At 36.3% G+C, this 13,585-nt stretch overlaps 1 protein-coding gene across 1 annotated transcript in view; it reads left to right on the forward strand.

Moving 5' to 3' along the window:
• Positions 1-13,585, forward strand: part of LOC100920457 (T-cell ecto-ADP-ribosyltransferase 1) — a 30,587-nt gene that overhangs the window by 13,703 nt on the left and 3,299 nt on the right. The window contains exon 3 of the mRNA XM_012545244.2: positions 12,665-13,364. Coding sequence (XP_012400698.1) covers positions 12,665-13,364 — 700 coding nt within the window. The remainder of the gene's footprint in view (positions 1-12,664; positions 13,365-13,585) is intronic.

Raw genomic sequence — 13,585 nt, forward strand, 5'->3', positions numbered from 1 at the left:
AATATTAGGAAAACTATTAGCATAATTGACTATATCAATAACCAGATTAACAAATCATATGATTATCTCAATAGATGCAGAAAAAGCATGTCATAAAATCCAACACCCATTCCTATTAAAAGCACTAGAGAATATAGTAATAAATGGACTTTTCCTTAGAATAGTCAGGAGCATCTATTTAAAACCATCAGTAATGGGAATAAACTGGAACCATTCCCAATCAGATCAGGGGTGAAACAAGGTTGCCCACTATCACCATTACTCTTCAATATTATATTAGAAATGCTAGCTTTGGCAATAAGAGATGGAAAAGAGATTAAAGGGATTAGAGTAGGTGGTAAGGGAAACAAATTATCATTTTTTGCAGATGTTATGATTGTATACTTAGAGAACCCCAGAGAATCAACTAAAAAGCTATTAGAAATAATCCACAACTTTAGCAAAGTTGCAGGATACAAAATAAATCCACATAAATTATTAGCATTTTTACACATCACTAATAAAATCCAACAGCAAGAGATACAAAGAGAAATTCCATTTAAAATAACCGTCAATAATATAAAATATTTGGGAATCTATCTGCCAAGGGAATGTCAAGAACTATATGAACAAAACTACAAAACACTTTCCTCACAAATAAAGTCAAATCTAAACAATTGGAAAAATACCAGATACTCTTGGATAGGTTGAGCAAATATAATAAAGATGACAATACTACCTAAACTAATCTATTTATTTAGTGCTATACCAATCAGACTCCCAAGAAACTATTTTATTTACCTAGAAAAAATAACAACAAAATATATCTAGAAGAACAAAAGGCAAAGAATTTCAAGGGAACTAATGAAAAGAAAATCAAATGAAGGTGGCCTAGCTGTACCAGATCTAAAACTACATTATAAAGCAGAGGTCATCAAAACCATTTGGTACTGGCTAAGAAATATATTAATTGATCAGTGGAATAGGTTAGGTTCATAGGACAAAATAGTGACTATAGCAATCTAGTGATTAACAAACCCAAAGACCCCAACTTTTAGGATAAGAATTCACTATTAGACAAAAACTGCTGGGATAATTGGAAACTAGTATGGCAGAAACTAGGCATTGACCCACACTTAACACTGTATACCAAAAAAAGGTCAAAATGGGTTTATGATCATAAAGAATGATATGATAAATAAATTAGAAGAGCATTGGATAGTTTATCTCTCAGACCTGTAGAGGAGGAAGGAATTTGTGACCAAAGAAGAACTATCATTGTTGATCACAAAATAGATAATTTTGATTATATTAAGTTTAAAAGTTTTTGTACAAACAAAACTAATGTAGACAAGATTTGAAGGAAAGCAATAAACTGGGAAACTATTTTTACATTTAAAAGTTCAGATAAAGACCAGATTTCCAAAATATATAGAGAATTGACTAAAATTTGTAAGAAATCAAGCCATTCTCCAATAGATAAATAAATGGTCAAAATATATGAACAGACAATTTTCAGATTAAGAAACTGAAACTATTTCTAGTCATATGAAAAGGTGCTCCAAATCACTATTGATCAGAGAAATGCAAATTAAGACAACTCCGAGATATCACTACATACCTCTCAGATTGGCTAAGATGACAGGAAAAGATAATGATGAAAGTAGAAGGGGATGTGGAAAAACTAGGACACTGATACATTGTTGGTGGAACTGTGAACAAATCCAACCATTCTGAAGAGGAAACTATACTCAAAAAGTTATCAAACTGTGCATACCCTTTGACCCAGAAGTGTTATTACTGGGCTTATATCCCAAAGAGATCTTAAAGGAGGGAAAGGGACCCACTTGTGCAAAAATGTTTGTGGCAGCCCTTTTCAGAGTGGCTAGAAACTGGAAACTGAATGGATGCCCATCAATTGGAGATTGGCTGAATAAATTTTGTTATATGAATGTTATGGAATATTATTGTTCTGTAAGAAATGACCAATAGGAAGATTTCAGAGAGGCCTGGGAGAGACTTATATGAACTGATGCTAACTCAAATGAGCAGAACCAGGAGATCATTATACATGGCAATAAGACTATATGATGATAAATTCTGAGGGATGTGGCTCTCTTCAACAATGAGTTGATTCAGATCAGTTCCAAATGTTCAGTAATTAAGAGAGCTATTGACACCCAGGGAGACAACTGTGGGAACTGAGTGTAGACCATAACATAGCATTTTCACACTTTCACATTTTTGTTGTTTGCCTCCTTTTTTGTTTTTCTTCTCAGGTTTTTTTTTCTTTCTAGATCTGATTTATCTCATGCAGCAAGATAACTGTATGGCTATGTATACATATATTTGATTTAATGTATATTTTAACATGTATTGGAATAACTGCCATCTAAAGGAGGGGGTAGGGGAAAGGAAGGGAAATTTTGGAACAGAAGGTTTTGCAAGGGTCAGTGTTAAAAATTACCCATGCATATGTTTTGTAAATAAAAAGCTATAATCTAAAAAAAAAAGAAAAGAAAATTAGCAGAAAATAATTCTCACCATAGAAAGTTACTACAGGGACAAGGAAGATCAAAACACACACAGAAGAACAGCAAAGTCAGAACTTCTAGTGGAAAATATGAATTAGTCTAAGGCCATAGAAAGGCTCAAAAAGAATTTTGAAAATCAAACAAAAGAAGGAAAGGAAAAAATAGTAAGAGAAGTAAGAGTGATGCAAAAAAATCATGAATTAAAAAAAGAATCAATACCGTGGTAAATGAGACACAAAAAAATCTAAAGAAAATAACGTCTTATAAACAGAATAGGTCAAATTGTAAAAGACATATAAAAACCCAATGAAGAAAAGAATTTAAGAATTATTGGATCACCTGAAAGCCATAAACAAAATAAAAGCGCTTACATATCATCTTTAAAGAAATTAAATAAAACTTACCTGAAATTCTAGAATCAAAGATTAAATATGGGGTAAAATTGAAATTGAAAAAATCCACCCATCACCTCCTCAAAGAGATCCCCAAATGAAAACCCCCCAGATATATTATAGTCAAATTCCAGATCTCCCAGATCAAGGAGAAAATACTGCAAGCAGTCAAAAAGAAACAATGCAAATACAGTAGAGCCACAGTCAGGATAACACAGGATTTAGTAGTTTCTACATTTAAAAATTGGAAGGCTTGAAATATGAAACTCAGGAGGGCAAAAGAGCTAAGATTATAACCAAGAATTTCCTACTGAGCATAATTCTTCAGAAGAAAATAATAACTTTTCAATGTAGAGGAATTTCAAGCATCCCCTATGAAAAGCCTAGAGCTGGATAGAAATTTTGATTTTCAAATAAAAGACGCAAAAGAAGTATAAAAAGGTAAAAAGTAAAAAGAAATCATAAGGGATTCAATAAGGTTAAACTGTTTATATTCCTATATAAGAAAATGATACTTGTAACTCCTAAAATGCTTTCTCATTATTAAAGCAGAAGGAGTATACATAGAAAGCAGAGATGTGAGTTGATTGTAATGATTTGATTATCTTTAAAAAAAAATTAAGGGGAAAAAAGGATTATGCACTGGGAGAAGGGAAAAGGGAGAGATAGAATGGGATAAATTATAACACACTATGTTGGATTATCATATAAGAAGTTAGGTGGAGGAGGAGATGATAGAAAAGCGAGAGTTGATAGAAGGGAAGTCAGTTTGGGGGCCATAAAAGTCAGAAGCAAAACATTTTTTGAGAATGGACAGAGTAAAAGTAGAGAGAGAAAGGGGAGAATAAACAGGAGGAAAATGGGAAAGAAGAAAATAAATAATTGGTAATCAATACTGTGAAAAAAATTCTAGTGCGTTTCGCTGATACTTTATAACTCAAATATACAGAAAACTGCATCAAATTTATAGAAATAAGAGCCATTGTTCAATTGATAAATAATAAAAAACTTTTTTTCAAAGTAAAATGCTCTAAATTGTTGTTGATTATAAAATTTCAAATTAAAACAACTCTGAGCTACTACCTCATCTCTGTCAAATTGGTTAATATGACAGAAAAGGAAAATGACAAATGTTGAAGAGCATATTGGAAAATTAAAACACTAATGTACTATTGTTAAAGTTATAAACTGATTCACCCTTTCTGAAAAGTATATGGAACTATGCCTAAAGAGTATAAAAACCATGCATACCCCTTGACCAAACAATACTACTATTAGTTCTATATCCCAAAAAGATAAAAAAGAAAAAGAACCTATGTGTACAAAAATATTTATACCAGCTTTTTTAGTGGTGTCAAAGAACTGGAAATTAAGGGAATGTCCATCAATTGGTGAATGGAATAAGTTGTTGCACATGATTGTGATGGAATACTATTGTGCTTCTATACTGGAATGAAATTGATTCTATACTGGATACTTCTATCCTGGATGGAATACTATTACTTACACTATTGTGTAAGTAATCATGATCAGGATGCACTCAGAAAAACTTGGAGAGACTTACCTGAACTGATACAAAGTGAAATGAGCAAAACTAGGAGAACATTGTAGGCATTAACCACATTCTACTATGAATAATTTAACTTCTCAACTATTCAATGATCTAAGACAGTTATGTAGGACTTATGATGAAAGGCATTATCTATCTCTAGAGAAAGAACTGTAGTCTGAATACAGATCAAAGATCTTTTTCTTAACTTTCTTGTTTTCTTGGGGGTTTTCTCTCACAGAATGATTTAAATGGAAATATGTTTTATATGACTATACATGTGTAATCTATGTCAAATTGATTTCCTTCTTAAAGAAGGAGGGATACAAATTGGAATTCAAAATTTGAAGGAAAAAGAATATAAAAATTGCTTTTGACGTGTAATTGGGGAAAGAAGAAAATATTAAATAAGAAAAAAGAGTAAGAGAACTTGAAGGACAATATTACAAAAAAGAAGAAAAATGATACACCCATGGAAACAGCTGGCTTCACTATGCAGGCTGTTATCCTGAACCTTCTAGGCCAAATCAGGGCTGACTATGCATCTGTTCTGTATTGTCATGCTGCTCATCTTACTTGCAACTTTGCTGAACTAAAGGATATTGATCATCATTCTGATAAGAAGTTGGAAGATGACCCTTAATTCCTGCAACCTGGTGATGCTGCATAATTGACACAGTTCCAGCCAACCCTCTATGGGGAGAGTTTCTTTGATTGTCCTCCTCTAGACAATCTAGACCTCCTCTAGACCCCTCCTCTAGGTCATTTGACTGTTCCTGATATGAAGCAAACCACTGCAGTTGTCATCAAAGCACTTAACGATAAGCCCTGATGGAGCTGGCAAGGTCACAAAATCTGTGACTAAATACATATTCTGTACAACACCTGGCATTATAGAATAGATGAATGGTGGAAGAGAGGTCTCAGAACTATTTGTCTCAACTGGCCATTTAAATGTAATAGTTAAAGACTAGTTAGGGATTATAATATATCACAAAAGGAGAGAAATGTTTTTGTGGACATTCATTTAGTGGTAGTTTTAAGTTACTAGTTTTTAAAATCAGTCATTTTTAAATGAAAATAACTTGACCAAAAATCTGTCACCAAATTTTGAGATCATTAAAATAGTCTAATATAGGAGAGAGGAAAACAATGAATAACCTTCATTGTACCATAGTGTTTCCCAATGTACCCTTGTACTTGTTGTCCTCAGCATTATGGAAGAAAAAAATTAAGCAAAATAACTGTGAGATAAACCCAAATAGTCTTATTTCAACAAAGATAAAATTGCTCTGAACAAGTGTTCCAATTCTCTGAGGCAAAGTTTTATATTTTTATAGGTTTAAAGAGTAAATGAAATAAGCATAGTGGGAAAAGATTAAAAATGTTATATTGTTTTGTACTTTCCATGTAATTCTGTGATTATCTAAGTTTTATATTCTTAAGCTTAAGGAATGTCTTGATTTCATAAGAATATGACTGTCATATCAGTCCCAATTATCAAGGTTTCTTCAAAATGGAGTTCATCTTGTTCTCTGCAGTGAGAGAAAATCTTGTGTCCAGCCTAGGTCTCCTAGTCCTAAATTATTCCTGGGAAAATGAAAAGATCACAGCTCCTCACAGAATCATAAAATTCCAAAGTTGGAATTTGTCTCAGAGATCCATTACCTAAACCTATAGTAGCAAACTCAATGTTCCCAACAAGTCTGCATTTAGCCTTCATTAGAAGACCGATGGTGATGAGGAACTTACTGCTTTTTAGGCTCCTGATAAACTGAGAAATACTTCTTCCCCAATACACAGTAGCCACACTATATGCTTTTTGGTTCCTGGTTAGGCAGTGCTTATGTGTATCTGGCAAAATATCAATCACTCCTGATATATGGCTTATATCTTCAGTTTGTCCTCCCAGAGGTTAAGAAAAATCAGTGCAAATAACTTTTAAATATTTTCTGTTGTTTCTGTTATAATGAAGCATGAATTGACAGTGCTTTACTGTTAGAGACTTTCCTTCTGAGAATGCCATGTATATCATATCGGCTGGTAGGGTGGACCCAGGAAGTAAAAAGTGGCTTGGTCTCTGAGGCAGAAAGTTGGATCATACAGGTATTAGCTCTTTCCTTAGAATGCAGCACTAACTCCAAGTGTCTTCCTTCTGGGGATCCACCTATGCAGTGCTGAGTGGGCTAGGCACAAGGTAATCCCAGAGGAAAGTAGATATAAATTGGCCAGCTTTGCCATAGGCAAAGAGAAGAATGCGGAAAGAAGTAGAGAGAGGTGGAGATGTAGAGAGATTTAGGGAAGCAAAAAGAGAGATGCAGAGGCATACATAAATTTATTTGCTCTTGCTTCCTGCTAACTCTTGCTAAGAATGCTAATAAAGAAAGGCTGATTGGCACTTTAAATCGGTCTTATCTCCATGTCTATTCGGGGAAGATTGGTATGTATGGCCCTGAAAGTCAGTAGCCTCAGTATGGGAGATTACACTTTACATTATACACAATGAACACAAGTTTCACACTCCTTGGAGACATCTAAAGCTATCTTGAGCCAGTCAATTCTGTTTCTTACAAGCTCAAGTATCCTTTCCTGAACCAAATTTCCAAAACCATCAACCAGACTTCTCATAGCCGTATATTCTGAATTGTACAAACTGAATGAATCATAGGCTATTCCAGCATATATTCCATTGTATAGCCCCAACTTCTGCCATTTTCTCCACAGTAAGATTCTTTCTGCCTATCGAAAGTCCCATAATGTCATAGTTTTTTTAGATAGTATATCTTCTCTTAGCACCTTATTCACCAAATGCTCTTGCTGCCAATTACCCAACTAAAGAACGAAAGAAAGACAACTAAAAAAAGAATTGGTTCAATGAAAAAACATAAACAACTCCAGCTGGTGGAAGTCCCTAGCTCTCAAATATATTTCCAATTAACTCTAGTTTCACTGCTTGGGTATATCACATAATGCATGCTTTTCTCACCTTTCAGTATCACTCCAGCTTTATTACCATGTGGTCTTTGGAACAGGTCACCCATATCCACATTAGTTTTCCTAGCCTGTAGCATATAGTAAAATCCTATTGGCTACTGGTATTGCCCATATCTGGAAAATGATGTCTAACTTAACATTAATCACAACATGAGGCAATGGATTGCTGTTAGTTCACACATGGAATTTTGTTCCATACATATAATCTTTGAACATATCCAAGTCAAGAACTTGAACTCATAGATAGATGATGAGTCTCATGGTCAGTCAGACCTCTATTGGTATATGCAATTGATCTCTGGTGGCTATTCCTCAGAATAGCTCCCAAACCTTTCAGGTTGGAATCTTTACCAAGAACAAAAGGATTTTTTACCTAGTTATTCATAGGCCAACACTAGTTCATTTATAAGGAAGCTGATGATATTTAAGGGATTCTTTTTCATAGTAGTAAGATCATTAATCCAAAGTGCTTCATTGATTTTAAGACAATTTTTCATTCCTTACCCTTTAATTTCTGAATCTCCTCAGTGACATATGCATGGGTGAAGTTTTTCAGTGGTTAAGTAATAGCAAGATGCTTCTTAACAAACTTGCAGTTATAAGGGGCCAACCTGATAACCCCTTTCTGTAGACACACCATTACAACCCTCCTGCGTGGAGGAGGGTATTGCTATGACAGGGTGTCTTCTGCATGCCCAACATGTACGTCACACGATGCCTCATCCTGTTATCACTACATCCAGTATGTGTTCCCCCCATGAGACAATCCTAGCCATAGTGGGTCCATAATGATAGCTCCCCTTTTGGCCTCTGTTACCAATCTTGATTGTGTGTAACACAAACCCATATATATAGAAAGCATCTTGTTAGTGGTCTTGGGGGCATGTGTTCCCTTTTTTTTGACAGTCGCCTCTTCCTTCTTTTCCTCTTCAGTTTTATGGACAATTTTGAAATGTCCAGTGGGAATCCACTGCTGAAGGATACAAGCATATCCTGGCCCCTACATTAGAACCCTCAAGGGTCCCTCCCATCCCTCAGGACCCTTTTTCATTACCATGGTCTAGTTCTTAGGGGGCCTTCTTAATGAAGATGGGATATTATCTTTGAGTGATTCTCTGTCTAGTTTTACCATAGAATATTTTATAGCTGGGTTTAAATCACTCAATTCAAATTTTAAGTAATTTATTGTGTACACTGCTTTATCTATATCTTTCTGAGTGATGCTACTTCCATCTCCTTTTTTTTGTTTGTTTTTTGATGAATCTCTTCAGGATCTGATTAGTCCTTTCTACAATGGCTTGTCCTATGGGGTTGTAAGGAATCCCAAAAATATGAGGTAATTCTTGTAAGAACTGCTTTAATATTTTTGAGGTATAGGAGAGCCCATTATCATGGGATACTCATAGAGGCAAAACAGTGAAAAAAGTGATTTGTTACTTGTGAAGCAGCTTCCCCTCATTGAGAAGATGCAGATACAAAGCCTGAATGTGTGTCAGCTGTAACATGAATACATGTTTTTCCCATATGTGTAACATCCATTTGCCATATATCATTTGGCCTGTCACCTCTGGGGTTAGTCCTTATCCCTACAGGTCTTTGAGAATAGGATACACAAGCTACATATCTTTTTACTATGCTTGCTGCTTCTTGCCAGAATATCCCAAACAATCTCCAGAGAGATCTGGCAGACAGATGCAAATCTTCATGAACTTCATGAACTTGTTCCAAAGGGCAAACAAAGAAGGATACCTTGTGTAAGCAGACCATCCACTATTTTATCCTTCAAATATAGGTCCTAGCCTATCCGTATGAGAACAGATGTGCAGTATGTAAAAAGGATGGGCACTCATTAAAATCACCTCTTGTACCCCCTAAGGAGAAGATAGGTCTGGTTTGAGCCTTTATATATGCTGTCTCTATTCACTGGACCACTCCAACTGCATAGTGGCTATCTGAAATGATATTGATAGGTGGTATAATGACATACAACTCATTTTGCCATGTAGAGGTATAAGGTGTAGTCAGTACATTAGAGATGCCCAATTGTGGGGAATATATGGCTGCTTTATTTTGCTTGCTGGCATCAGTGAACACTTTAGAGACTTTAAGTGGATGTGTTTTTGTTTTTGTGGTAAATATCCATTGCCACCGTTAGAATGGCAACTGGGTTAGGATTTTTCCTGCTCTTACCTCTCCTAATCCTAACAAAATGGTCCAGATTTCCTGAGTAGCTATTAAGCAATCCAATCTATTCTGTTAGAATATATGTTAAACTATGTTAATCTATATAATTACTATTGCTCCTGTTAATTGGATAATTCAGAGCAATGTTTGCCTCACTATTTCAGGTGCCATGTCCAAGTATGGTTCTAGTGAACTTTTTTGTCTTTGAAATATATATCCATTCATAAATGTCATTGTTTTGTTGTGTAACTTCTATGGGTTGGACAGGAGCTAAAATAACAGAGCCTTGCAACCTTTTTGTGGAAATATACTCTGAGTGCTTGATTTTGCTGTTATTTGTATTACCTGCTTTTTGCTGACAAGTGCTTCAGGAGTCCATGTGCTGCTGGAATCTAACCAAGGATTGCCCTCAAGCATTTTATACAAAGGAAACATCAGTTGGGTATACAAGCTTGGGGTTTAAGCCATTGAATGTCCCCAATCAATTTTTGGACCAGCTTTAATGTATATACTTGGTAAGTCCGGAATTCAGATAGTTTCTGATGTACACCCTCTGGCTGAAGAGTAAAACCCAAATAACTAAAAGGGAATGTCTTTGAATTTTTTCTGATGATACTATTAAACCAACTGTTTTAATTCTCTTTCTGTCATTTATAACATTTCCCCCAAATCCTCAGGCTGTGGATGACCATCCATGCAATGGAGGATGACTGCATTGGAATAGTGTTTCCTTATCTTGCTAATAGCCTTATCAACATACCATTGACATATGGTAGGGCTGTTTGTCATACCTTGTGGCAATACCTTCCACTGAAATCCCTTCACAGGTCCTTGAAAATTATATGTTGGTACAGAGAAAGCAAAATTATCCCTGTCCTCAGGGTGAAGAGGGATAGAGTAAAAGCAGTCCTTAATATCTATTATCCATAAAGACCATTCCCTGTGGACCATGTTTGGGGATGGCAAACCTGCCTATAAAGAACCCATGTCTTCCAGGACTGAGTTTACTTGTCTCAAATATGTTAACATTTACCAGATTTTTTCTTTGTAACAAATATAGGGGAGTTGCATGGACTGTTGGTTTCCTCAATGTGTCCTAACTAATTGTTCTTATACTAATTGATATAGAGCAGCTGGGTTTTTTTTTTTTCTTTGATCAGGGGCCATTGCTCCATTTGATCAGAGGCCATCTGCCTCAGGCTCAAGAGGACATCAACTGCTAAGAGATGGACCTGTCTGTGCTCCAACTGCAAACTTCCTGACTTTTTCTGGTTCTGATTTCAGACTTGTTTAATGAGATTATATATAATGACTTTTTTGTATTTCTTCTGGGCATTGCTTATTACAAAGGATGAGTTGTTCACCAAAAACAATCCATCTCTCATAATTATAACAGCCTTCCTCAGGTAACCATGGAGAAACTTTGTACACAATGTCCAGGAATTTCCTAATTTCTCCTAATTGAACTGTGCACCCCTGCTCTTTTATATATTTATATACAGTCCAGACATACTCTTCCCTGTCTGAAAGGAGTAGGGTGCCTATTTTCTGCCCCATTAAGTTACTTACTGTCTTCTCCACACTCTGCCATGTTTGGAAACAGCACAGCTCGGTGGGTTCTCCCTCTGGAGTCTTCTTGGAGGTTGTCTTGATCACATACCAGTTCTTGACCATGCAGTGGTTGTTCTGGTGCCTTTCATTTCAAGTCCCTGTTCTCAGGCGCCACTTGTTGCTGGCCATCCTGATTGAGAGCTCTAAGTATAAGAGCCCTTTGATCTCAGAGGTGAGATGAATAAGGGGGGAGACTCATAGAGTGTGAAAAGAGCTCCAGTTTATTATTCAGCATGGCCTTGTTGATATAAATATTTTGTAAGCATGATTAGTGAGAAAAGAGTAGGCAATCTCCAATCACCATTCAGAGAAGCAGCTCCTGGGATTTGCATGTGCATATTATCTACCAGTGGGAGGAGAGCCAATCCAGGCATGTCAGAAACCAATCCTAGGTGAGAGACCCTATCAAGGTACCCCTGCTTATGCACAACTGTACTGGGACCCTCAGGCCAATCCCTTTCCCAGTCACACATCACTGCTTCTTGCTCAACAAGGGCTTTTCTGCAATATGGCAGAAAACTTATTGTGCACCAAAGGACAAGATGGCCTCTGTACTCCCTTTTGGCACTCCCATGCACTAGAATTTTTTGACTGTTTTTCCAAAGATTATGAGAAGCCAGATATAGTAAGGCATGCCTATAATCCCTGTAACTATGGAGGCTGAGATTGGTGGATTATAATGTCCGGGCTAGCTTTCTGGAGGTCTTCTGGAAGGGCCTTGGTCTCAGTAGGATAGGTATCACAAGAATGGACAAGAATAGAGTATCTGTATTGTCTCTTACATAGTCTGTGTCTGTCATAGTCTGACGCCGTCTCAGTCTGACCCAGTCTCTTCCAGCAGTCTGCCAGTCTGCCAGTCTCAACCAGCAGCATACTCCCCCTGAGTCTGACTCTGTCCCCAGTTTAAATACCCTATTACAATTACATCATTACAGTGAACTAGAGAACCATTACATCACCATGCTAAGTACTAAATATATATGTGAACCAGAGAATAATCATCTCATCAATTCCACTGAGTTTACACCTTGTTTCAAGGATACTTGTCCAAAGCTCTGCCCTCTACAGTGTATCACTTGAGGTTCAGAGTTCTGAGCTACAGTTGGCCTAAAGCCTGAGAAGTGTCCAAAACAAGTACAGCACCAATGTGGTGATCCCATGGGGAAAGAAGGTAGTATCAGACTGCTAAGCTTCAGTGACAATCAGTAAGGAAATTCCCACTGCATTGCCACCCTAATAAGATGGGGAAATCAACTCTAAAAAATTAGGGCATTCATCTAGGTCTACTTTGACTGCCATTACCAAGTAGTTCATGTCTCTGATTACTTTCTTCATCAGCCATTGTTGTTGTTGAAATGATTTTTTAAAATGTAGACAGTGATGATATTCTGAATGCAGTGAGATTTCTTTCTTCTTTCCAGGAATCAGTGGAATTGCAAAAATATCCAATGAGCTTTGAAAACAATTCTTTTGATGACCAATATATGGGCTGTGAAGAGACCATGAATATAAGGGCAATAGAGCTCTTAAATGAAGAAAGGGCAAAAAACCCAGAATTCGACAAAGTTTGGGAAAAAGCAGAAAATCATTGGAAAAATATGTCTCCTGACAAAAAAAGAATGGACAAGATGTTTGAAATTGCTGTCATTGCTTATACGATGGTAGACTATAACATGTATAAAATCTTTAATCAAGCAGTAAAAGGATGTTGTGAGTCCCTAGAGTCTTATGTGAAAAACTTCCATTTCAAAGCTTTCCATTTCTATCTCACCAGGGCTATTCAAACGCTAAAAGGACCTTGCAGAAATGTTTACAGAGGGGTCAATGTGAAGATGTACTCTCTTGGGCCAGGAAGGATGCGATTTGGTCAATTTGGTTCAACCTCTCTGGACATAAATGTAGCCAAAGGTTTTGCAGATAACTTTGGGACCATCTACTATGTGTACACATGTGAGGGAGCTTCCATTGAACATTTATCCAATTATCCTGAACAAAAGGAAGTGCTAATCCCCCCATATGAAGAGTTTCATGTCTCCAAGTTCTCTGAAAATTCCAAAGGCATTACAGCAGTTCATCTAACTCATAAAAGAAAATCTAGCAAGTATAACTGTGCCTTAGTAGGTAAGTTGGGGTCTCATACAAAGTAAGACTTGATTTGGGCTCTGGAGAAATCAGACTGAAGGTTATAATATATGTGCTGCCATTTACTACATTGGTGGTCTTGGATCAAAGATAATTAGGTTTCAATTTCTACTGCCAGATCTTACTAGCTTTCTAAGCAGAGGTTGAACAGAATACTCACAGGAGTCAATTCCAAACTAATTCCATTTGAGGAGGAAAAA

Source organism: Sarcophilus harrisii, chromosome 3, assembly GCF_902635505.1.
Source record: "Sarcophilus harrisii chromosome 3, mSarHar1.11, whole genome shotgun sequence".
Lineage (NCBI taxonomy): Eukaryota > Metazoa > Chordata > Mammalia > Dasyuromorphia > Dasyuridae > Sarcophilus > Sarcophilus harrisii.